We start from the raw sequence: 26735 nt of genomic DNA, 5'->3' as shown, positions 1-26735 counted from the left end.
CTGATGTACTCCTCACACATTACATATACCCTGATGTACTCCTCACACATTACATATACCCTGATGTACTCCTCACATATTACATATATCCTGATGTACTCCTCACATATTACATATATCCTGATGTACTCCTCACATATTACATATACCCTGATGTACTCCTCACATATATCCTGATGTACTCCTCACATATTACATATATCCTGATGTGCTCCTCACATATTACATATACCCTGATGTACTCCTCACATATTACATATATCCTGATGTACTCCTCACATATTACATATACCCTGATGTACTCCTCACATATTACATATATCCTGATGTACTCCTCACATATTACATATATCCTGATGTACTCCTCACATATTACATATACCCTGATGTACTCCTCACATATTACATATATCCTGATGTACTCCTCACATATTACATATATCCTGATGTACTCCTCACATATTACATATATCCTGATGTACTCCTCACATATTACACATATCCTGATGTACTCCTCACATATTACATATATCCTGATGTACTCCTCACATATTACATATATCCTGATGTACTCCTCACATATTACATATATCCTGATGTACTCCTCACAGATTACATATATCCTGATGTACTCCTCACATATTACATATATCCTGATGTACTCCTCACATATTACATACACCCTGATGTACTCCTCACATATTACATATACCCTGATGTACTCCTCACATATTACATATATCCTGATGTACTCCTCACATATTACATATACCCTGATGTACTCCTCACATATTACATATATCCTGATGTACTCCTCACATATTACATATATCCTGATGTACTCCTCACATATTACATATACCCTGATGTACTCCTCACATATTACATATATCCTGATGTACTCCTCACATATTACATATATCCTGATGTACTCCTCACATATTGCATATGCTCCCACATAAACTGGAGTTTTGCTGGCATTTCAAACAAAACTGCTACCAAGCAAAGCCGCACTCCAGAAGCCAAATGGCGCTCCCTCCCTTCTGAACCATGCACTGTACACAGCAGTTTGCTTCCACATATATGGCATTGCTGTACCCAGGAGAACCCTCGTAACAGTTTATGGGGTGTATGTCTCCAGTGGCACACCATATTGGGCACTGAAATTGCATATCAGTGGAAAAATTGCAATTTGGTATTTTCAAGAAATTAAAGGGGTCTTCCAGCCAATATAAATTGATTGCGTATATACAGAGGATAGGCCATCAATAGCTGATTGAATGTGGTCCGACTTTTTTGAAGGGGCTGCACTGCTTGTACGAGTGCGGCTTCCCTTTCATTTCTTCTCGCTCACTCATTCATCTCAATAGGGGAAGGCGGCTGTAATACCTGTGAATTTCCGTGAAATGCGTCTTGAACATTCACAGTGAGTAAGAAGAAATGAAGGGGAAGCAGCGCTCATACGAGCCCACACCCGTGGAGTCCAAATACTCACTATACCCCCAGACGAAGAATGTGGCGAAACGCGCGTCGGGATTGGCGCCATCCCGGTTTGCAACATACAGATGGGTATGAGGCATTGTATGTTACTCAATCCATTGTTCTATACATGTTACTTATACCCAGCTGTCCATGTATACCCCCATGTACTTTGCAGATTTCTGTGTATACACACACACACACACACACACACACACACACACACACACACACACACACACACACACACTATACTTTATCCACGATACTTCCCTATGATAGATCTACCCGTTGCCTTGGACATATATTATTTCTGTATGCCTCACTCCCGTGATATCGCTTTATCTTTTATCTATTGTGGGACTCCATTTTGAATGCGCTAATAAAGATTTTTTGATATTTTTTCTATTACTGTGGTACTTCGCCCCATTATTTTGTAGGTTTATATAGCCCTTCATGAACGCCTTTAAGGTGTAGTCTCCAAAATGGAGTAACTTCTCGGGGGTTTCTCTTACTATTTGACCTCAGAGACAATTTTGAACTAATGCTGAAAAAAAGCCTCAAATTCAGACGATGCTCTCACTTTTTGGGATGTGCTTCTTGTGGTTTTTTTAACCTAGTATATGGGATCATTCTAAAAACTGAAAAATCTGGGTAATAAAGCTGGAGTTGTGTTTCTCAGTTAACACCTGCGGTCTTAGGCCCCATACACACGCTGCAGAAACAACCCCATTCAGATGAATGGAACAAGAGTGCGCAGGGGCCTTACAGAAAACCTCGTATTACAACTGAACAGCTACAGAAAAAGTCTAAAATCTCACCTCTACTTCACTCATTTCTGCGAAAGACCTAAAGGGTTAACAAACTTGCTAAACACGGTTTTGAATTCTTTGATGGGTGAAGATTTTAAAATGTGGCGATTTATGAGTGTTTTCTTATAAATAGGCCCCTCAGGGCCACAGCAGAACAGAATTGGTCCCTAAAAAGTCACATTGTCAAAATTATATATATTTATTTGCATTGTGCACAGAGAAATAAGTATTTGATCCCTTTGGCAAACAAGACTAAATACTTGGTGGTAAACCCTTGTTGGCAAGCACAGCAGTCAGATGTTTTCTGTAGTTGATGATGAGGTTTGCACACATGTTAGATGGAATTTTGGCCCACTCCTCTTTGCAGATCTGTAAATCATTAAGATTTCGAGGCTGTCGCTTGGCAACTCGGATCTTCAGCTCCCTCCATAAGTTTTCGATGGGATTAAGGTCTGGAGACTGGCTAGGCCACTCCATGACCTTAATGTGCTTCTTTTTGAGCCACTCCTTTGTTGCCTTGGCTGTATGTTTCGTGTCATTGTCGTGCTGGAAGACCCAGTCACGAGCCATTTTTAATGTCCTGGTGAAGGGAAGGAGGTTGTCACTCAGGATTTGACGGTACATGGCTCCATCCATTCTCCCATTGATGCTGTGAAGTAGTCCTGTGCCCTTAGCAGAGAAACACCCCCAAAACATAATGTTTCCACCTTCATGCTTGACAGTGGGGTCGGTGTTCTTTGGGTCATAGGCAGCATTTCTCTTCCTCCAAAAACGGCGAGTTGAGTTAATGCCAAAGAGCTCAATTTTAGTCTCATCTGACCACAGCACCTTCTCCCAATGACTCTCAGAATCATCCAGATGTTCATTTGCAAACTTCAGACGGGCCTGTACATGTGCCTTCTTGAGCAGGGGGACCTTGCGGGCACTGTAGGATTTTAATCCATTACGGCGTAATGTGTTACCAATGGTTTTCTTGGTGACTGTGGTCCCAGCTGGCTTGAGATCATTAACAAGTTCCCCCCGTGTAGTTTTCGGCTGAGCTCTCACCTTCCTCAGCATCAAGGATACCCCATGAGGTGAGATTTTGCATGGAGCCCCAGATCGATGTGGATTGACAGTCATTTTGTATGTCTTCCATTTTCTTACTATTGCACCAACAGTTGTCTCCTTCTCACCCAGCGTCTTACTTATGCTTTTGTAGCCCATTCCAGCCTTGTGCAGGTCTATGATCTTGTCCCTGACATCCTTAGAAAGCTCTTTGGTCTTGCCCATGTTGTAGAGGTTAGAGTCAGACTGATCATTGAGTCTGTGGACAGGAGTCTTTTATACAGTTGACCATGTAAGAGCTGTCTATAATGCAGGCACCAAGTTGATTTGGAGCGTGTAACTGGTCTGGAGGAGGCTGAACTCTTAATGGTTGGTAGGGGGTCACATACTTATATATTTATTTGCATTGTGCACAGAGAAATATCATTTTTACTATGTAATTTTCTGTTTGTTTTTTTTATATATAATCTATCTCTCACTGGTAAAATTAACCTAGCCTAAAAATTCTAGACGGTTCATGACTCTGACAGTGGGCAAACTTACAGAATCAGCAAGGGATCAAATACTTATTTCCTTCACTGTAACACCTAAAAGTACAAAAAGATGTTCAATAAATGTCACCAACAGAAAAGTAGCCGCAGTAAATGTCAATCACAGACTCTTACGTGTTCGGACCGTCCCACAAGTAGAAATTAACATTGAAAATTGCTAATTTTTAAAAACATTTTCAATACGAGTGTTTTTCACAAAAACACAGAATGTATCAACCAAAACTTACTGCACCCTTAAAGGGTTAAAGGTTTCCGATCATACAACTACATTTACCCCCTTCCCGCTGCCGCCACTTTTGACCATCCCGACAGCCTCATTTTTCAGATCTGACAGGTGTTACTTTATGTGGTAATAACTCCGGAATGCTTTCACCTATCCAAGCCATTCTGAGATGGTTTTCTCGTGACACATTGGACTTTATGTTACTGGCAAAATTTGCTCGATATGTCCAGTATTTAATTGTGAAAAACACCAAAATTTAGTGAAAAATTAGCATTTTTAAAATTTAAACGTATCCACTTGTAAGATAGTTATACCAAAGAGAATAGTTGCTAATTGACTCCTTCCCGACATTTGACGATCCATACGCCAAAGTCGGGTAGGGCTCGCTTCATACGATGACGGTGTCGGCTGTATGTTACAGCCGACACTTCAGAGTAACTAGCGGCATCGCGCTCGAGCGCGATCCCGCTAGTTTAACTCGTTAAATGCCTCGGTCAATACTGACCGCAGCATTTAAATCGTCAGAAAGAGGGGGGCAACCCCCTCTAACAGCTCATCGCGCCCCCCGCAACGCAATCGCGGGGGGGGGGGATGGGTCGATGGTTGCTATGGCTGCCTGGGGGCTTCATGAACGCCCCCAGGTCCGTCATCTTTGTACACCTATTAAGCCTCGCCTGTCAGAATCACGATATACTGCAATACATTAGTATACATTTTTTTGGTGTAAAAAAAATAAATAAAAAAATATTAAAAAGTTCAAAAAAAAACCCTTTTCCCATTTCCCCCCTAGAGCATAGTAAAAACATAAAATAAATAAACATAATTGGCATCGCCGCGTCCGTAAAAGTCTGAACTATTACAATATATCGTTATTTAACCCGCACGGTGAACGCCGTAAAAAATAAATACATTTGTAAACGCCAGAATCTCTATTTTTTGGTCACCTCATCTCCCACAAAAAATGAAATAAAAAGTGATCAAACTGTCGCATTTACACCAAAATTGTATTATTAAAAACTACAGCTTATCCCGCAAACAATAAGCCCGCAGACCGCGTAATCCACGGAAAAATAAAAAAGTTGTGGCTCTCGGAATTTGGCGACACAAAATAAATTTTCTTTTTTACACTTCGGCTTTTACATGTAAAAGTAGTAAAATATAGAAAAAAACGACACATATTTGGTATCGCTGTAATCGTAATGACCGCAGAATAAAAGGTAACATGTTGTTTTAATTGCACAGTGAATTCCATAAAAACAACGCGCAAAAAACAATGGAGGAATCGCTGTTTTTTTCATTTTCTACCCCACAAATATTTTTTTTTCCTGTTTCCTAGTAAATTATATGGCACAATAAATGGCGCTACGAAAAACTACAACTCGTCCCGCAAAAATCAAGCCCTCAGAGGACAAGATCGACGGAAAAATAAAGACGTTATGGCTTCTGGAAGATGGGGCGGAAAAAACGAAAACGAAAATCTGAAAGTGGTTTACGACGGGAAGGGGTTAACATCGCCCACATGTCTGCTTTACATTGGCATCGTTTTTTGAACATTATTTTATTTTTCTAGGATATTACGAGGCTCAGAACTTTAGCAGCAATTTCTCACATTGTCAAGAAAATTTCAAAAGGCTTTGAGGGCCTAATATACTAGAAACCCCCAAAAAGTCACCCCATTTAAAAAACTTCACCCCTCAAAGTATTTAATACAACATTGAGAAAGTTTCTTAACCCTTTAGACGTTTCACAGGAATTAAAGCCAAGTAGAGGGGAAATCTACAAATTTCACTTTTTTTTGCAGAAATTCATTTTTAATCCATTTTTTTCTGTAACAGAAGGTTTTACCAGAGAAACGCCCAATATTTATGGCCCGGATTCTGCAGTTTTTAGAAATATCCCACATGTGGCTCTAGTGAGGTAATGGACTGAAGCAGCGGCCTCAGGAGCAAAGGAGCAGCTAGAGGATTTTGGGGCCTGCTTTTTATTAGAAAATATTTAAGGCACCATGTCAGGTTTGAGGGGCTCTTGCGGTGCCAAAACAGTGGAGTCTCCCCAAAAGTGACCCCATTTGGGAAACTAGGCCCCTGAAGGATATTATCTAGGGGTATAATGAGCATTTTGACTCCACAGGTTTATTGCAGAAATTGGAAGTAGGCCGTGAAAATGAAAATCTACATTATTTCAAAGAAAATGTAGGTTTAGCTAATTTCTTCTAATTTCCACAAGGACTAAAAGAGAAAAAGCACCGCAACATTTGTAAAGCAATTTCTCCCGATTAAAACAATACCCCAGATGTAGTCGTAAACGGCTGTTTGGGCACACGGCAGGGCTCAGAAGGGAAGGAGCGCCATTTGGCTTTTGGAGCACAGATTTTGCTGGATTGGTTTTTCTGCACCATGTCGCTTTTGCAAAGCCCCTAAGGTACCAGTACAGTGGAAACTGCCTAAAAGTGACTACACCCCTTGAAGAATTCATCTAGGAGTGTAATGAGCATTTTGACCCCCACAAGTGTTTCATAGATTTTATTAGAATTGGGCAGTGAAAATAAAAACAATACTTTTTGTTCAATAAGACGTAGCTTTAGCTAAAAAAAAAATTGTTTTCTCAATAAAAGGAAAAAAAGAACCCAACATTTGTAAAGCAATTTTTCCCGAGTACGGCAATACCCCATATGTGGTCATAAACTGCTGTTTGGGCATGCGGCGGGGCTCAGAGGGGAAGGAGCGGCATTTGGCTTTCGGAGTACATATTTTGCTGGATTGGTTTCTGGGCGCCTGTGGGACCAAAACAGTGGAAACCCCACCACAAGTGACCCCATTTTGGAAACTACACCCCTCAATGCATTTACCTAGGAGTGTAGTGAGCATGTTAACCCTGCAGGTGTTTTGCAGAAACTAGTGTGCACTCGATGCTGCAGAGTGATTTTTTCCATAGATATGCCAATATGTGGTGCCCGGCTTGTGCCAACATGAAAAGACCGCTCTCTAGTTATTACGCTGTGTTTCCCGGTTTTAGAATCACCCTACATGTGACTTTAGTCTTCTGCCTGGACTATCGACCAGGCTCAGGAGTGAAAGAGCACCATGTAAAATTGAGGCCTAATTTGGCGATTTACAAAGTATTGGTTCACAATTGCAGAGGCTCAGATGTGAAATAATAAAAGAAACCCCTGAGAAGTGACCCCCATTTTGGAGATTGCACCCCTCAAGGCATTTATTAAGGGGGTAGTGAGCATTTTCACCCCACGTGTCTTTTCCATAAAATGATTGCGCTGCGGATGGTGCAAAGTAAAAATTTTAATTTTTCCCTAGATATGCCATTTCAGTGGGAAATATGTCACGCCCAGCTTGTGCCACCCCAAAAAATGTTAAAGGGGATCTCCCACGTATGGAGATGCCATATATGTGGAAGTAAGCAGCTGTTTGGGCACGCTGTAGGGTTCAGAGGGGAGGGAGCGCCATTTAGCTTTTGGAGCGTGGATTTTGCTTGGTAGTAGTTTTGTTTGGAGTTTTACAGCTATTTTAGTTTATAACGTGGTGGCACATGTAAGCCGGGCAGAGTAAATCAGGGGCACAGTCAGGGGGTATAATAATGTGGGGGTACATGTAAGCCGGGCAGAGTAAATCAGGGGCACTGTCAGGGGGTATAATAATGTGGGGGTACATGTAAGCCAGGCAGAGTTCATCAGGGGCACAGTCAGGGGGTATAATAATGTGGGGGTACATGTAAGCCGGGCAGAGTATATTAGGGGCATAGTCAGGTGGTATAATAATGTGGGGGTACATGTAAGCCGGGCAGAGTATATTAGGGGCATAGTCAGGTGGTATAATAATGTGGGGGCACATGTGAGCCGGGCAGAGTACTTCAGGGGCATAGTCAGGTGGTATAATAATGTGGGGGTACATGTAAGCCGGGCAGAGTATATTAGGGGCATAGTCAGGTGGTATAATAATGTGGGGGCACATGTAATCCGGGCAGAGTACATCAGGGGCACAGTCAGGTGGTATAATAATGTGGGGGTACATGTAAGCTGGGCAGAGTAAATCAGGGGCAGAGTCAGGTGGTATAATAACGGGGTAAAAAAAAAAACTAAAAAAAAACTGTCAAATAATCCATAGATGTGGGTTACACTGTGATCAATCCTTTCTGCACCGGCCGGTGTCGCACTGATAAATGTCCTTCCTTATCCCCATATTCGTCCACACTCCGCACCTTTGCAGTTTTGGGAATTTTGTAGGGAAGTGTTGTCCTGGTATAATACGGACACCCTCGCTTCCAGCAGATATTTTTGGGTCCTCCCCTTCCTGGTATAATACGGGCGTCCCCGCTTCCAGCAGATGTTTGGGTCCTCCCCTTCCTGGTATAATATAGGAACCCCCGCTTCCAGCAGATGTTTGGGTCCTCCCCTTCCTGGTATAATACGGGCACCCTCGCTTCCAGCAGATATGTTTGGGCCCTCCCCTTCCTGGTATAATACGGGCACCCTCGCTTCCAGCAGTTGTTTGGGCCCTCCCCTTCCTGGTATAATACGGGTGCCCTCGCTTCCAGCAGATATGTTTGGGCCCTCCACTTCCTGGTATAATACGGGCACCCTCGCTTCCAGCAGATATGTTTGGGCCCTCCCCTTCCTGGTATAATACGGGTGCCCTCGCTTCCAGCAGATGTTTGGGCCCTCCCCTTCCTGGTATAATACGGGCGCCCTCGCTTCCAGCAGATATGTTTGGGCCCTCCACTTCCTGGCTCCCTAATTTTAAGGCCTTGATAAATCGCCACTTGAAACAGAAGAAATGTTCCCCTCAGGATGCACAACTGCATATTTTTATTTCCTGACTTATTGGAGCCTTAACTAACTTTATTTTTTCATAGACGTAGTGGTATGAGGATGTTTTTCCCAAGTCTATCTAATAGTTTTTATAGGTACCATTTTTGGATACATGCGACATTTTGATCACTTTGTATTTCAATTTTTGGATTCTTTTTATTTTTTTTTACGGCGTTCACTGCATGGGACAAATAACATCATATTTTTATAGTTCAGGTCGTTACGGACGCGGCGATGCCGAATATGTATGGTTTATTATTATTTTTCAATAATAAATGACTTGATAAGGGAAAAAGGGCGATTGGGTTTTATTTTATTACTTGAAACTTTTATTATATCTTTTACATCTTTTAATTTTACTTTTTTTACACTTTTCTTTAGTCCCACTAGGGGACTTGAAGGTCCAACTGTTTGATTGATGTTCTTATATATTGCTCTACCTATGTAGTGCAATGTAATAGAACTGTCAGTTGTTCACTGACAGCAAGCCGATCCGGCTCCGGTCAGGGCCTAATCCGCTTCCGTAATGGCAGACAGGAGGCCATTGTTAGGCCTCCTGCTGCCATACTAGCAGTTGATAGCCTTCCCATCGCATGGCAGGCTGCCGATTTGCTACAAACCACTTTGATGCAGTGATCGCACTGGATTGCTGCATCGAAGGGGTTAATGGCAGGAAACGGAGCTAGCACCGGTTCCTGCCAACACAGCAGGCTGTCAGCTGTAACATATAGCAGATACCACTGCTGATGACGCCGGCTCAGCTTCTGAACCGGAAGCTGAGCGGACGCCATCTTGTCAATAGTACCGGAAGCCTTTTAGGCCCTGCCGGCAAGCGGGGAATAGGAGGCTTCCGTTGCTGGCAGACCGGGAGGTAAGTATTAGGCCTCCGATTGCCTAATACGATCATGTTGCTAGGGTGCCGGTGGCTAAAAACTCCTCACATGCTGCGATCTCTATTGAAAGCAGCATCTGAGTGGTTAATCGGCCGGATCGGATGCTAGCTCCGGTCCTGGCCGATACCTCAGGGTGCTAGATGTAACATACGAGCCCGCACTATCACCGCGACGTAATGGTACTGCGCTTTGCGGGAAGCCCTGCCGACAGCTCTGTATATATACCAAATATGCAACTCAGCTCTCTACTCACTGAAATATCTCAACAAGGAGATGAACAACCGGAGCAGGTAAAAAAAAGAGGTGAAATCCTCAACACCACAAAAAACAGAGACAAAATGATAGTTTTTTACCGCTCAGACGGTTGTAGATGTACAGTCTGAAGTGTCCATCAAGGGGTTGACCTTCCCCCAGCTAACATGCAGAAAGAATGATCCAAATTTCCACTGGTGTGTATATCTCGCTGGTACTTGTGGTTCCACACAGAAGTGAAACTGCAGAAATGCAACTGCTTGCTGTGTATATCCTCGTACGTGATGTTCTAAATCTCCAACAAGGGAGAAAAAGGAGATCGTCACTACCTTTTGGAAACTGCAAATTCCACGACTTTATTCCATACTTACAAAAATGGATATAGATAAAAGCATAAGATAAGCTCTTGTAACACGCCAAATAATGCAACCCTATTGGAACCACAAGTACCAGCGAGATATACAAACCAGTGGAAATTTGGATCATTCCTTCTGCATGCTAGCTGAGGGGAAGGTCAAACCCTTGATGGACACTTCAGACTGTACATCTACAACCGTCTGAGCGGTAAAAAACTATCATTTTGTCGCTGTATATATACGGCGGATGTCGGGAAGGGGTTAATAGAAAGACGACACGAGTAACCACAAGATGCAGCTTTTATATGATCATTCCATTTATTGAGGATAAAGATTGATATAAAACCTATATCAATGTGAGAAAGTAATTGCCTCCTAAACCTAATAACTGGTTGTGTCACCCTGCAGGAATTCACGATTCCATCAAATATGGCAAGTTCTCTAGGTCCTGCCCAAGACATCAGACTACCATCACCAGCAGCGTCAGACCACCACACTACTACTACTACTACTAGCAGCGTCAGACCACCACACTACTACTACCAGCAGCTTCAGACCACCACACTATTACCACCAGCACCATCAGACCACCACACTACTACCACCACCACCAGCAGCGTCAGACCACCACACTACTACCACCAGCAGCATCAGACCACCACACTACTACCACCAGCAGCAGTGTCAGACCACCAGCATCATCAGACCACCACACTACCACCACCAGCGTCAGACCACCACACTACTACTATCACCAGCAGCAGCGTCAGACCACCACACTACTACCACCACCAGCAGCGTCAGACCACCACCAGCAGCGTCAGACCACCACACTACTACCACCAGCAGCAGCAGCGTCAGACCACCACACTACTACTACCACCACCACCAGCGTCAGACTACCACATTACCACCAGCAGCAGCGTCAGACCACCACACTACTACCACCACCACCAGAAGCGTCAGACCACACTACCACCACCACCACCAGCAGCGTCAGACCACCACACTACTACCACCACCACCACCACCACCACCAGCAGCTTCAGACCACCACACTATTACCACCAGCACCATCAGACCACCACACTACTACCACCACCACCAGCAGCGTCAGACCACCACACTACTACCACCAGCAGCATCAGACCACCACACTACTACCACCAGCAGCAGTGTCAGACCACCAGCAGCGTCAGACCACCACACTACTACTATCACCAGCAGCAGCGTCAGACCACCACACTACTACCACCACCAGCAGCGTCAGACCACCACCAGCAGCGTCAGACCACCACACTACTACCACCAGCAGCAGCAGCAGCGTCAGACCACCACACTACTACTACCACCACCACCAGCGTCAGACTACCACATTACCACCAGCAGCAGCGTCAGACCACCACACTACTACCACCACCACCAGAAGCGTCAGACCACACTACTACCACCACCACCACCAGCAGCGTCAGACCACCACACTACTACCACCACCACCAGCAGCAGCGTCAGACCACCACACTACTACCACCACCACCACCAGCAGCAGCCAGACCACCACACTACTACCACCACCAGCAGCGTCAGACCACCACACTACTACTACTAGCAGCGTCAGACCACCACACTACTACTACTACTACTACTACTACTACTAGCAGCGTCAGACCACCACACTACTACTACCAGCAGCGTCAGACCACCACACTACTACCACCAGCACCATCAGCATCAGACCACCACACTACTACCACCACCACCGCCAGCAGTACCAGACCACCACACTACTACCACCAGCAGCAGTGTCAGACCACCACCAGCGTCAGACCACCACACTACTACTATCACCAGCAGCAGCGTCAGACCACCACACTACTACCACCACCAGCAGCGTCAGACCACCACCAGCAGCGTCAGACCACCACCAGCAGCGTCAGACCACCACACTACTACCACCACCAGCAGCAGCAGCGTCGTCAGACCACCACACTACTACCACCACCTCCAGCAGCGTCAGACCACCACACTACTAGCAGCAGCAGCGTCAGACCACCACACTACTACCACCAGCAGCAGCGTCAGACCACCACGCTACTACCACCACCAGCAGCGTCGTCGTCGTCGTCAGACCACCACGCTACTACCCCCACTAGCAGCGTCAGACCACCACACTACTACCACCACATGCAGCAGCGTCAGACCACCACACTACTACCACCACCACCAGCGTCAGACCACCACACTACTACCACCAGCAGCGTCGTCAGACCACCACACTACCACCACCACCAGCAGCGTCAGACCACCACACTACTACCACCAGCAGCGTCAGACCACCACACTACTACCACCAGCAGCGTCAGACCACCACACTACTACCACCACCAGCGTCAGACCACCACACTACCACCACCACCAGCAGCGTCAGACCACCACACTACTACCACCACCAGCAGCGTCAGACCACCACACTACTACCACCACCACCAGCGTCAGACCGTCAGACCACCACACTACCACCAGCAGCAGCGTCAGACCACCACACTACCACCACCTCCAGCAGCGTCAGACCACCACACTACTACCACCAGCAGCGTCAGACCACCACACTACTACTAACAGCAGCGTCAGACCACCACACTACTACCACCAGCAGCAGCAGCGTCAGACCACCACACTACTACCACCACATGCAGCAGCGTCAGACCACCACACTACCACCACCAGCAGCGTCAGACCACCACACTACTACCACCACCAGCAGCAGCGTCAGACCACCACACTACTACCACCAGCAGCGTCAGACCACCACACTACCACCACCAGCGTCAGACCACCACACTACTACCACCAGCAGCGTCAGACCACCACACTACTACCACCAGCAGCGTCAGACCACCACACTACTACCACCAGCAGCGTCAGACCACCACACTACTACCACCACCAGCGTCAGACCACCACACTACCACCACCACCACCAGCAGCGTCAGACCACCACACTACCACCACCACCACCAGCGTCAGACCACCACACTACTACCACCACCACCAGCAGCGTCAGCCCACCACACTACTACCACCACCACCAGCAGCGTCGTCGTCAGCCCACCACACTACTACCACCACCACCAGCAGCGTCAGACCACCACCAGCAGCTTCAGACCACCACACTACTACCACCACCACCGCCGCCACCACCACCAGCGTTAGACCACCACACTACTACCACCACCACCAGCAGCAGCGTCAGACCACCACACTATTACCACCAACAGCAGCAGCGTCAGACCACCACACTACTACCACCAGCAGCAGCGTCAGACCACCACACTACTACCACCACCACCAGCAGTAGCGTCAGACCACCACACTACAACCACCAGCAGCAGCGTCAGACCACCACACTACTACCACCACCAGCAGCAGCGTCAGACCACCACACTACTACCACCACCAGCAGCAGCGTCAGACCACCACACTACTACCACCACCAGCAGCAGCGTCAGACCACCACACTACTACCACCACCACCACCAGCAGCGTCAGACCACCACACTACTACCACCAGCAGCAGCGTCGTCGTCAGACCACCACACTACTACCACCACCAGAAGCAGCGTCAGACCACCACACTACTACCACCACCAGCAGCAGCGTCAGACCACCACACTACTACCACCACCAGCAGCAGCAGCGTCAGACCACCACACTACTACCACCACCACCAGCAGCATCAGACCACCACACTACTACCACCACCACCACCAGCAGCGTCAGACCACCACACTACTACCACCACCACCAGAAGCGAGAGACCACACTACCACCACCACCAGCAGCGTCAGACCACCACACTACTACCACCACCACCACCACCAGCAGCAGCGTCAGACCACCACACTACTACCACCACCACCAGCAGCATCAGACCACACTACCACCACCACCAGCAGCGTCCGATCACCACATTACTAACACCACCAGTAGCATCAGACCACCACACTACTACCACCACCAGCAGCGTCAGACCACCAGCAGCAGCTTTAGACCACCACACTACCACCACCAGCAGCAGCAGCAGCGTCAGACCACCACACTATTACCACCAACAGCAGCAGCGTCAGACCACCACACTACTACCAACAGATGCGTCAGACCACCACACTACTACCACCACCACCAGCAGCGTCAGACCACCACACTACTACCACCACCAGCAGCGTCAGACCACCACACTACTACCACCACCAGCAGCGTCAGACCACCACACTACTACCCCCACCACCAGCAGCAGCGTCAGACCACCACACTACTACCACCACCACCAGCAGCAGCAGCGTCAGACCACCACACTACTACCACCACCAGCAGCGTCAGACCACCACACTACTACCACCACCACCAGCAGCAGCAGCAGCGTCAGACCACCACACTACTACCACCACCAGCAGCGTCAGACCACCACACTACTACCACCACCAGCAGCAGCAGCGTCGTCAGACCACCACACTACTACTACCACCACCACCAGCGTCAGACCACCACACTACCACCACCAACTAGGGGGCAATTACTTTTTCACATAAGGCCGTGTAGGACTAAGCAGAATTTTTTCTTTAATAAAGGAATTCATCAGATAAAAATGTATTTTGTGTTTACTTGGGTAATCAGTCCAATATTAAATGTAGTTTAATGACCTGAAACATTCAATTGGGACATATGCAAAAATAGGAACATTTAGGAAGGGGCAAATATTTTTTCACAGCGATGTCTCCTCTTACCGGGTGATGGGAGGGGCTGGTGGTCCTCCATCATGACCTCCTCGTACAGATCCTTGTGTTCTTCTACATACTCCCACTCCTCCATGGAGAAATAGACCGCGACGTCCTGACATCTTATAGGAACCTGACACACACAATGATACAGTCATTACCCAGACTCCTCCAGTGATCCTACGGTATAATTTCCCAGCATTCCCAGCAGCGTCACCTCTCCAGTCAGCAGCTCCGCCATCTTGTGGAGAAGTTCTAGGATCTTCTGCTTATTGTTCCTCTCATGTATCTGCGAGTGAGGAGCGGGCTCTATGATGGGGCTCCGGCTCCATCCTCCTGACTCATGACTGCTGTGGGCCACACAGTCCCCCGATGTCTTCTTCACTATTGTGTAGTCCTGTGTATGGAGAGAGACACTTTAAGGGTCTGTCAGCAAATAACACTCCTTAAACATCTGACCGTTATATAAAGACGAGCATAGAAGTGTAAAGACACCAGAGGGGATGGTCTTAAAGGTTCAGTGACCGAATAAAACCCATTGTAATTCCTCCAGAGCCGTGATCGCAAGTGTCCAGGACCCTACACCGAATACCCCCCCCCCCCCCCCCCCCCCACCACCACCACCACCACCACCTCCTGCTCTAAATTACAGATATAGCGGTCTCCTGGTTCCTGCCGTCATCTTCTATGTTTCTATATAGAGGTCAGACTAGTGGTAGAAATCCTCATCTCCAGGACAGACTCCGGCCATGTGATTCTCCTCCTGCTGTCATCTTCTATGTTTCTATATAGATGTCAGACTAGTGGTAGAAATCCTCACCTCCAGGACAGACTCCGGCTATGTGATTCTCCTGGTTCCTGCCGTCATCTTCTATGTTTCTATATAGAGGTCAGACTAGTGGTAGAAATCCTCGTCTCCAGGACAGACTCCGGCCATGTGATTCTCCTCCTGCCGTCATCTTCTATGTTTCTATATAGAGGTCAGACTAGTGGTAGAAATCCTCGTCTCCAGGACAGACTCCGGCCATTTGATTCTCCTGGTTCCTCCGGTCCTTCTCCTCCTGGTCTTCTCCTCCTGGTTCCTCCGGGTCTTCTCCTCCTGGTTCCTCCGCGCCTTCTCCTCCTGGTTCCTCCGCGCCTTCTCCTCCTGGTTCCTCCGCGCCTTCTCCTCCTGGTTCCTCCGCGCCTTCTCCTCCTGGTTCCTCCGCGCCTTCTCCTCCTGGTTCCTCCGCGCCTTCTCCTCCTGGTTCCTCCGCGCCTTCTCCTCCTGGTTCCTCCGCGCCTTCTCCTCCTGGTTCCTCCGCGCCTTCTCCTCCTGGTTCCTCCGCGCCTTCTCCTCCTGGTTCCTCCGCGCCTTCTCCTCCTGGTTCCTCCGCGCCTTCTCCTCCTGGTTACAACGTGACTACTTACTATTCTCATTACTCTACATTACTATTACACATAACTGACCATATTGCTGGCTGATCTTCACTACTTCCCATCACTTGGAAGGTCTCGTAGATGGTATACAGGACACTGGCTTCTTCCTCCTACGTGACGTTACATAATACAATAAAGAACATAGAAATATAGAAATGTTTACCTCTCCGCTCAGCAGGTAGATGATCTCCAGGGTGAAGTTTAATATTCTTGTGGTCACCTCATTGCTGTCCTTGTCCATCATTGGTGGGTCATTCAGGAGAAGGAACGTTCTGGATGACAACATGGATCCACTGGAGATTGTAGTACTGCAGGCGGCTATATGAGAAGAGGAGAGAATTATACAGGGGACAACATCATGTGTGAAATACAGAACATCACTTATTGAGAGAAACCGCTTCTCCGAGCCTCCAAAACATGGAATAAAGGGGCATGACCGGCACCGACAATTATACACCGAATATATCAGATGTCTGATACATGCGGGTCACACCTCAGGGACACACCTCATCCGATCTACCCGATGATGTGCCCTCCATATCGAGGCAGAGTATATACGGAGCCGTGGCCATGGACGTGCGCGATTATTTAATTCTATGAAAGTTGCAGAAACGGCCGAGCAGACAATGAAGACCGGACACATGGCCGATACCAGGAGGTATTGTGGCGCTACCCTGTACCAGAAACTACACTGCACTGCTACACTAACGCCTCTACCCTGTGCCAGTCACTGCACCAACGGCTCTACCCTGTGCCAGTCACTGCACCAACGGCTCTACCCTGTGCCAGTCACTGCACCAACGGCTCTACCCTGTGCCAGTCACTGCACCAACGGCTCTACCCTGTGCCAGTCACTGCACCAACGGCTCTACCCTGTGCCAGTCACTGCACCAACGGCTCTACCCTGTGCCAGTCACTGCACCAACGGCTCTACCCTGTGCCAGTCACTGCACCAACGGCTCTACCCTGTGCCAGTCACTGCACCAACGGCTCTACCCTGTGCCAGTCACTGCACCAACGGCTCTACCCTGTGCCAGTCACTGCACCAACGGCTCTACCCTGTGCCAGTCACTGCACCAACGGCTCTACCCTGTGCCAGTCACTGCACCAACGGCTCTACCCTGTGCCAGTCACTGCACCAACGGCTCTACCCTGTGCCAGTCACTGCACCAACGGCTCTACCCTGTGCCAGTCACTGCACCAACGCCTCTACCTTGTGCCAGTCACTGCACCAACGCCTCTACCCTGTGCCAGTCACTGCACCAACGCCTCTACCCTGTGCCAGTCACTACACCAACACCTCTACCCTGTGCCAGTCACTACACCAACACCTCTATCCTGTACCATTCACTACACCAGCGCCTCTATCCTGTGCCAGTCACTGCACCAACGCCTCTACCCTGTGCCAGTCACTACACCAGCGCCTCTACCCTGTGCCAGTCACTACACCAACCCCTGTGCCAGTCACTACACCAATACCTCTACCCTGTGCCAGTCACTACACCAACACCTCTATCCTGTACCATTCACTACAACAGCGCCTCTATCCTGTGCCAGTCACTGCACCAACGCCTCTACCCTGTGCCAGTCACTACACCAGCGCCTCTACCCTGTGCCAGTCACTGCACTGGTTGCCCATCCCCTTCCGAATAAAATTCAAACTTATTACTCTCACTCACGACGCTCTCCACAGTGCTGCACCTCCTCACATCTCCTCCCTCATCTCTGTCTACTACTCGGGCTCTACGTTCTGCCAACGACCTTAGATTAACATCCTCCATAATCCGAACCTCCCACTCCCGTCTCCAGGATTTCTCTCGTGCTGCTCCGTCCTCTGGAACAAACACTGTTACACTTTGTGTCTCGTTTATTTCCTCATAGATTGTAAGCTCTTGTGATCAGCGTCCTCCCTCCTCTCTTCATAGATTGTAAGCTCTTGTGATCAGTGTCCTCACTCCTCTCCTCATAGATTGTAAGCTCTTGTGATCAGTGTCCTCACTCCTCCCCTCATAGATTGTAAGCTCTTGTGATCAGCATCCTCCCTCTCCTCATATATTGTAAGCTCTTGTGATCAGCGTCCTCACTCTTCTCCTCCTCATAGATTGTAAGCTCTTGTGATCAGCGTCCTCACTCTTCTCCTCCTCATAGATTGTAAGCTCGTGATCAGCGTTCTCCCCCCTCTCCTCATAGATTGTAAGCTCTTGTGATCAGCGTCCTCACTCCTCTCCTCCTCATAGATTGTAAGCTCGTGATCAGCGTACTCCCCCCTCTCCTCATAGATTGTAAGCTCTTGTGATCAGCGTCCTCACTCCTCTCCTCATAGATTGTAAGCTCTTGTGATCAGCGTCCTCACTCCTCTCCTCATAGATTGTAAGCTCTTGTGATCAGCGTCCTCACTCCTCTCCTCATAGATTGTAAGCTCTTGTGATCAGCGTCCTCACTCCTCCTCTCCTCCTCATAGATTGTAAGCTCATGATCAGCGGTCTCCCCCCTCTCCTCAGATTGTAAGCTCTTGTGATCAGCATCCTCACTCCTCTCATAGATTGCAAGCTCTTCTGATCAGCGTCCTCCCTCCTCCTCTCCTCATAGATTGTAAGCTCTTGTGATCAGCGTCCTCACTCCTCCTCATAGATTGTAAGCTCGTGATCAGCGTTCTCCCCCCTCTCCTCATAGATTGTAAGCTCTTGTGATCAGCATCCTCACTCCTCCTCTCCTCCTCATAGATTGTAAGCTCGTGATCAGCGTTCTCCCCCCTCTCCTCATAGATTGTAAGCTCTTGTGATCAGCATCCTCACTCCTCCTCATAGATTGTAAGCTCTTGTGATCAGCGTCCTCATGTCAGGGATCATTACCATGTATATTGTTTGCAAAAATATTTTCCTTACATATATATATGTATATATATCAGTATATTACACAAAGAGCTGGAATGTAACAAAATGGACCATGTATCAGGGGAACGCCTATGAAGACACCGCCCCTAGAATGCAAGAGGAGTGTACAGAAGAACTTACAGCTGAGGAGCCAATGGTGCTTAAGCACGTCCCACATCTCTAGGGAGGAGTTTTGGGTTTCTTTCTTTGTTTAATACAAAAAGTTCAGTTCACTTCCTACTCGACGGAGGTAGGATCTATACCAACTTGTCTCGTGGTATATTTTCTACATGCATGCGACCAGTTTTCAATTTACAGAGGTGGTTATTCGGTGTGAGATAACAGGGAAAAAAAGGAAGTTTTACCCTGACATTTTGGCGCCCAACGTAGGGCCACACTTGAGGGGATTTCGGAATCCGGACAGACGACAATCACAAGGTGAAACAGACGACCCAGGACTGCCCACCGAAGGAGCCTGATCACCTCCACAATAAAACGGTAAGTCTGTTGATTTTATTAATCTTCGACTTATCTGTGTTAGTGGACGGTCTTGTGGGAATCTGTAGAACCCTGATCGACTGGCTCGATTATCTCAGGCGACAGAAGCGACATCCCCACTGTGTGGTCACGAACCCATAAGAAATTAGTCGCTCCCGACTAACCATCCTCTGGGTAATTAGGGACTAGATAGAAAATATAACCTGTTTTATACAGGGGCACGATCAGTCGTGAGTAATTTTCCAGCAAGACCTGTGAGTTGCAGACTGGGAAAATTGTAATATTCCAGCGAGATTGTAATATTCCTGCTAGATTTAATAAAATTGCAGACTGGGGGATTGTAATATTCCAACGAGATGAAATACATTGCAGACTGGGAGATTGCAATATTTCGGCGAGACCTAGAGAGAGTTGCAGACTGCGAAATTTTAATATTTCCGGCTAGACCTAGAGAGTTGTAGACCGAAAATGGTTATATAAATTACGTGTATAATATAGACTGTTAGAATGGATGGTTTACGGTCCATATTCAAATCATCAGGATCACCCGTACCCGGACGATCCTATTCGTACGATTTGGTGAAGCGAATGGAAGTTATGAATAAGAAAGGTATTGTATGTTATATGTATTAGAAACCACAGGACCAGCCGCCGCCCTGTAATGGCGACAGTCCCTCATGTTGGGTGTGTCCTCATTGTGGGCAGCAAAACCCCCCTCACAGCTGAGCACTGTGCTTCCTCTGGGAGAGGCTGCCCCTTCCCCACCCCCTGATGAAGTCACGCCCGGCCCAATCAAATCAGTATGAAATTATAGCCTTCTTAATTTTGTCATTCCCCTCAGTAACACACGCTGCAGTGTTTTCTTCTATTCTAGATTCCGTCCCAGGGTGCAGGACGCTGTGCACAGGTGAAAAGACACGTCATCATAATATAGAGATAGTGGCCGACAGATTGGACACAGTTACAGATTATGTGTTTGATGTTTTGATCGTAGAAAATTCCTACACAATAGTGCGATGAATGATTGCAGATACGTACGTTGTTTTGCCGGCATTGAAATTGTTAAGATTGTGAGAACAGAAGCTGTGAGGAGTGAGTGTGTGACCCCCTCCTGTAGAATGTGACTGTGTGGGGGAGTGGGGCTGTGTGCTGTCTGCAGTGTGAAGCAGACCGACTGGTATACAGGGCGTGGACGGATGAGACAAGGGGATTACAATATTGCCCTGATTTTAGATCTATATTCTATGCTCTTATTTTTAACAGCAGTAATGTCTAAAAACAAAAATTCTTAGTGTTTTGTGTATGGGGTTAAAATCAGTTTCTTTTTTCTGTGTACAGGAAAGTTTATCTTTGCGCATGCGCTGTTGTTGATAAAAGTTACGCTGCATATTTGTGTTATAATGTGATAAGATTTAATGTTGGAATGTTTTGATGTTAATTCAGATGTATCAAACTACAGATATTGTGAGACACGGGGTCTTGAAAATGTATGTGCCCCCACTGTTCCCTATTCTTATATACAGTTTATTGGTTTGCAGTAATTAATATTACTAGATATAAAATTTCCGTTTTATTGAATAACTAATTACAATTGTTTTGTGTTCACACATGAGGCACGTGCTCTAGTGCAGCCTAAATGTTATTTTGGAAAATGTGAGATGTTTTACAGGTAAATGGTTGCAAGTCATTTTAAAGATAAAATTTATTTTTGTCAGGAGAAAGTCATTTTTGTTCCAGGCTGTTGTGTATTACAGGGGGTTAAACTAGTGCCCCCCAGATAGAGTGCCCAACCTTATTATGTGGAGGTGTAGTTTTGAACCCTGCTACATTACTTTCGCAGAGTCCACAAAGGGGGGAATGGTGAAGGGACTGATCAGGTACAATTTTGGTTTGTTTTGAATTAATGAATTTGGTTCCCGGAGATCTACAAAATGTGTATGAGACCCCATTGAGTAATCCAGATTAAATGTGTATGAGAGTAACCTAAATGTTGAGATTTTTCTGTGTAGATCCTTCCAGAACAGTAAATATGGCACTGGGTATGCTGTGCTGTAGTCTCCACCCAATATGAGGTACTGTGTAAAAGACCATCCGCCTCCAGCAAATTTACACAAGAGGTCGAGGTCACTCACAGATGAGTCTTTCCAGATTTAGGAGGGAAGGAGGTGAAAATTATCTAAACATTGTTAATTTTATGTAAAGATTTTAGTAATTTTTATTTGTTTTTGTATTAATCAAGTATTTACAGAACCTGATAAAGTGAAATTTTCAAAGTGTTCTGGATTATCGGATGAGTGTGGAGAAGTGTATAACATTTGGTTTTATTTTAGAGAATGAAGACGCCCCCCATTGAAATGTTCTATCTATATGTGACATGGGTTTTTAATGTAAATTTGTAATGTAGAGATACTTGATCATATACAGTATGTACAAGACAGGATACGAGGCACCAGGTAAATCATCCAGAAACCACTCTCACCTTCTCATTCATCTCAAGGAGCGGAGCTGGAGGTGCTCGCTGAGGCTGTAACCTGGCAGAAGGTAAGAGGGCCGACATTTACACCGACTCTAGGTACGCTTTTGGCAAAGCCCACAATTATGGGCCAATTGGTAGTAGGAACTTTATTGGATCATCGGGTAAGCCAATTGCGAGAGCAAGAGAAGACAGAACTGACAAGAGAATGTGCAGCCAGGTGTCAGTAAATTGGCTTGTCCCTGGATACAATAATGCCACCACTAGGTTTCTAGCAGCCGACGTGACGTGCGCACTGCATGACATAGGTAAAACAGCAAAGGTACCTGTGAAAAGTGCAGCCCGGCCAGATTACCCATCCCAGCGACTGCAGAACATACAACTACCCGAGGTAGAAGTGTATGACAATGTGCTCGTGTGTGTGTAGACCTGTTCTCAGGGAAGCCTGAAGCCCGGCCTGTATCTTCCAAACTGCAGACATTGTGTGTAGTGACAGGGGAACAATGTTATCCCAAGTATTGACCTGGTGTTTGTACAATGATAAGATGTCAGCAGTTCTCCAGATATTATCCCAAAGTTAGTTTGTTTAATAACGATATTCAGAAAGTGTTGTGGGAATATTAAATACGGAGGTTAAGTTTTATGTAAAGTTCTGGACCAGCCTTAGCATTGGACTATTGCAGGCGTCAGTATTATGTTTGTGTGAATGATAACTTCTCAGTGCAAGTAGATTCCTATTTGAAAATATTTTTGTTGTGAAAGAAACATTTTAGAGCAGAGAATTCTGTGCAGTGTATATGTGTAGATATATATAAAAGAAGTAAAATGAGTTTGCATGTATCACTTCTAGTTACTGCTCAATGTGAACGTTTAATGCAAATATGTTATTTGTTAATGTTTTTCTTCAAATCAATTACAGATTATGCGATGGAAAGCCCAACTGGGAGCGGAACGCGTGAGAACCAGATTCTGACAGAATGTGGACGGATAAAGGAAGGTAAACCGGTACCACCCAAGGCACTCTTGATGGTACTTGCATTGATGGTGTATGACCTCACATATGCCCCAAGACTGCAAGGATCGTTTTGGTAAGATCTAATTGGTATGTCCCAGGCTTTACAGCTGATGCTGCTAAATTCTGTTAGAGCTGTTTGATTTGCCTACAGAACAGTCCTGGCAGACCGGTGCCAACCTTATCATACCCGCCTCCCACAAAGAGAACAGACCTTGAGAGGCCTGGGGAGAAAAATTGGTTTGAGACACTTGTCAGATAAACAGGTGGAATCTGTGTATATTTCTGTGAATAGGAGATGTTACAGGCAATCAGCTGAGATCAAGTTACAAATCCTGCTGGAAAGTGTAAACATCATGTTCAAATACAATGTACCCAGTAATGACACATCTTCTAGGTGCCCTGTCCATTGTAACAGAGAAGTTTTTCTTATATAAGGGTGTTTGATGTCATTTAAGGGCCTGACATTATTATTGTATGTACTTCGAACAACGTTTATAATGTATGCGGATGATGTTATCACCAGATTAGTATTTATTTTAACAATTGACAAGGTTTGGGTCCCCGACAAGTGCCAGTAAATATGAACTAGAAGACTTTTAAGATGATTAACTCCTTCACTGAGATGCGGAAGCCGCAGCCTGAGCCACTACAACGCGTTTCTCACGAACTGACGGCAGTGTCACAATTCTAAGCAGCTGCCCAGACAAGTAACTTGCCAGAGAAAGAAGACAGATACGGAGGGTTTATGGTAGTCACAATAAGGGTATGTTCACACGGCTTTTTTACGGACGTAATTCGGGCGTTTTACGTCCGAAAATGCGCCTCGATAGCGTTGGCAAACATCTGCCCATTCATTAGAATGGGTCTTACGATGTTCTGTGCGCACGGTCATATTTTTTTACGCCCCGCTGTCAAAGAAGTGCCTGTCACTTCTTCAGACATAAATGGAGCCGTTTTCCATTGACTCCATGGAAAACCAGCTCCATTTAACATCCGTAATGGACGCAGTAAAAAGCGCCTCAACATGCCAAAACGGCTGAAATTACGGTGCTGTTTTCTACTGAAAACAGCTTCGTAATTTCAGCCGTTACGGACGCTGCCGTGTGGACTTACCCTAAAACTCCACTACTCCGTCTAAGTGGGATCTCACCCCAGGCTCACAGCATGAGGTGCTATGTACAGCCTGGTGACGTATACTGAAAGAGACGGTGTCTGACAGATGAGAAGGACCAAACCAAGTTCTGATGACATCAGCAAAGTAAAGTAAAGACCTGAGTGAATCCGTCAGCAGTATATAGTGTTTTAATAAGTAAGTGACCAGATGGAGGATAATAATAAATCCCTCACTGGACACCACTTTGCAGTCTGACTCCACAGAAGACAGGAGAAGAAGAGGACGATGATGTACAGGACTGGCAATGAACTGATGGGACCCAAAACCTGAGGGTGATAGCATGAGATTGGTGATAGGATTATAGTATTAGTTGAGGCCCTATTGTTTAGATTATCTGAGGTTTATAATTATAATGTGTGTAAATATGCCACGGCCCTGCAAATTACAATCTGAGGAGTTTTATGTGGAGGTGTGAGGTGAAGGTCACTGGTTGTTGTCACTCATATGTAAGAAGTACATGGCCGCAATGACAGCCCGGAGGTTATGTTACCCGGGTGTCTTTAGGGTTGGGGAAGATGCTGCCCATGACCTGTTATATCTGCACGGGTAAAAGTCCCATTAGGACAGTAAGTGACAGTGCGACAATTATTACTATTAATAAAAATGTAGACTGGATTAGTTATATATATTACAACCAGCTGCGGTTTGTAGATTATACCAAGACAACCATCCTGTATCCTGAGGAGAATAGGGAAAGTTAGGACCACTCCGAAACCTTGGAAGTCCAGGTACAAAGGGGGGTTACTCAGAAGGAGTAGCTCGTCTCAAGCTGGTGAAGAAATCCAAAACCCCTACCCGCCTGTTTCGATTGGTCAGTGGTAGGTTGCTAGGCAAGACTCAGGGATAGAGTAATAATATTTTTAGGGGGGACTGTCAGGGATCATTACCATGTATATTGTTTGCAAAAATATTATCCTCACACATATGTATATATATATCAGTATATTACACAAAGAACTGGAATGTAACAAAATGGAACCTGTATCAGGAACACGCCTATGAAGACACCGCCCCTGGAATGCAAGAGGAGTGTACAGAAGAACTCACAGCTGAGGAGCCAATGGTGCTTAAGCACGCCCCACATTTCTAGGGAGGAGTTTTGGGTTTCTTTCTTTGTTTAATAAAAAAGTTCAGCTCACTTCCTACTCGACGGAGGTAGGATCTATACCAACTTGTCTCGTGGTATATTTTCTACATGCATGCGACCAGTTTTCAATTTACAGAGGTAGTTATTCGGTGTGAGATAACAGGGGAAAAAAAAGGAAGTTTTACCCTGACACTCACTCCTCTCCTCATAGATTGTAAGCTCTTGTGATCAGCGTCCTCACTCCTCCTCTCCTCATAGATTGTAAGCTCTTGTGATCACGGTCCTCAATCCTCCCGTCTGAATTGTAAAATCAGCTTTGTCACTATATAATGTCTGATATTGTCGGTTTATGTTCCCTCTAGATTTAAGTGCTGCGTAATATGTTGAAGAGAAATGTGCCTAGGCACAAAGTCCCAATTTCGCAGCCACCAGTCAATCAGTCGATAAATGTCAGTAAAGGCAGTTAAAATATAACTTTTATTATTGTATCAAACAGACAAACGACACTGAAGAGTTAAAATTGTGTCAAAAGACGGCCAGTATGTAACACAGAAGTCAGTGTGCATGCATCCAGTACAGCACTGGACGCAGTGAGAGAAACTGATTCGGCAGCTGCAGACTGCCGTACATAGGAACAGTTCCCCCGAATGGAGGCAATAACTGGACCGTCGGTGATGTATTAAAATGGCGATAGCCCCCCCCGACATGTTTCGCTGCAGAAGCAGCGTCCTCAGGGGATAACACGGGGCTAATGAGCGCGCGTTTGAAAACCTGCTCCCTATATAGACTCGTGTGCCTGCGTCTGCATGACGTGTGACGGCAACGATTCTCCTCCAAGCCAATCAGATGGCCGCAAATGACAAGCCCCCACGCCAAGGAGAATGGCATGACAACAGGCCAATAGAACACCGGGATCAGGCATCCAATCACCACGGAGGCTGAGCGCAAGCGCACATCAGTCAAAACGGGTGATAGTCATTCAGAAA

At 46.4% G+C, this 26735-nt stretch overlaps 1 protein-coding gene across 1 annotated transcript in view; it reads right to left on the bottom strand.

Moving 5' to 3' along the window:
• LOC142677665 (uncharacterized) overlaps positions 1 to 26735 on the bottom strand; it is an 82618-nt gene that overhangs the window by 36239 nt on the left and 19644 nt on the right. Inside the window, exons 2-4 of the mRNA XM_075847277.1 lie at positions 16793 to 16947; positions 15428 to 15607; positions 15220 to 15343 (exon numbers count right to left, since the gene is read on the bottom strand). Coding sequence (XP_075703392.1) covers positions 15220 to 15343; positions 15428 to 15607; positions 16793 to 16915 — 427 coding nt within the window. The 5' untranslated portion in view covers positions 16916 to 16947. The remainder of the gene's footprint in view (positions 1 to 15219; positions 15344 to 15427; positions 15608 to 16792; positions 16948 to 26735) is intronic.

Source organism: Rhinoderma darwinii (genome assembly GCF_050947455.1).
Source record: "Rhinoderma darwinii isolate aRhiDar2 chromosome 2 unlocalized genomic scaffold, aRhiDar2.hap1 SUPER_2_unloc_44, whole genome shotgun sequence".
NCBI lineage: Eukaryota > Metazoa > Chordata > Amphibia > Anura > Rhinodermatidae > Rhinoderma > Rhinoderma darwinii.
Note: the sequence above shows the minus strand (reverse complement) of the source record. Positions and strands in the feature narration are given on the sequence as shown.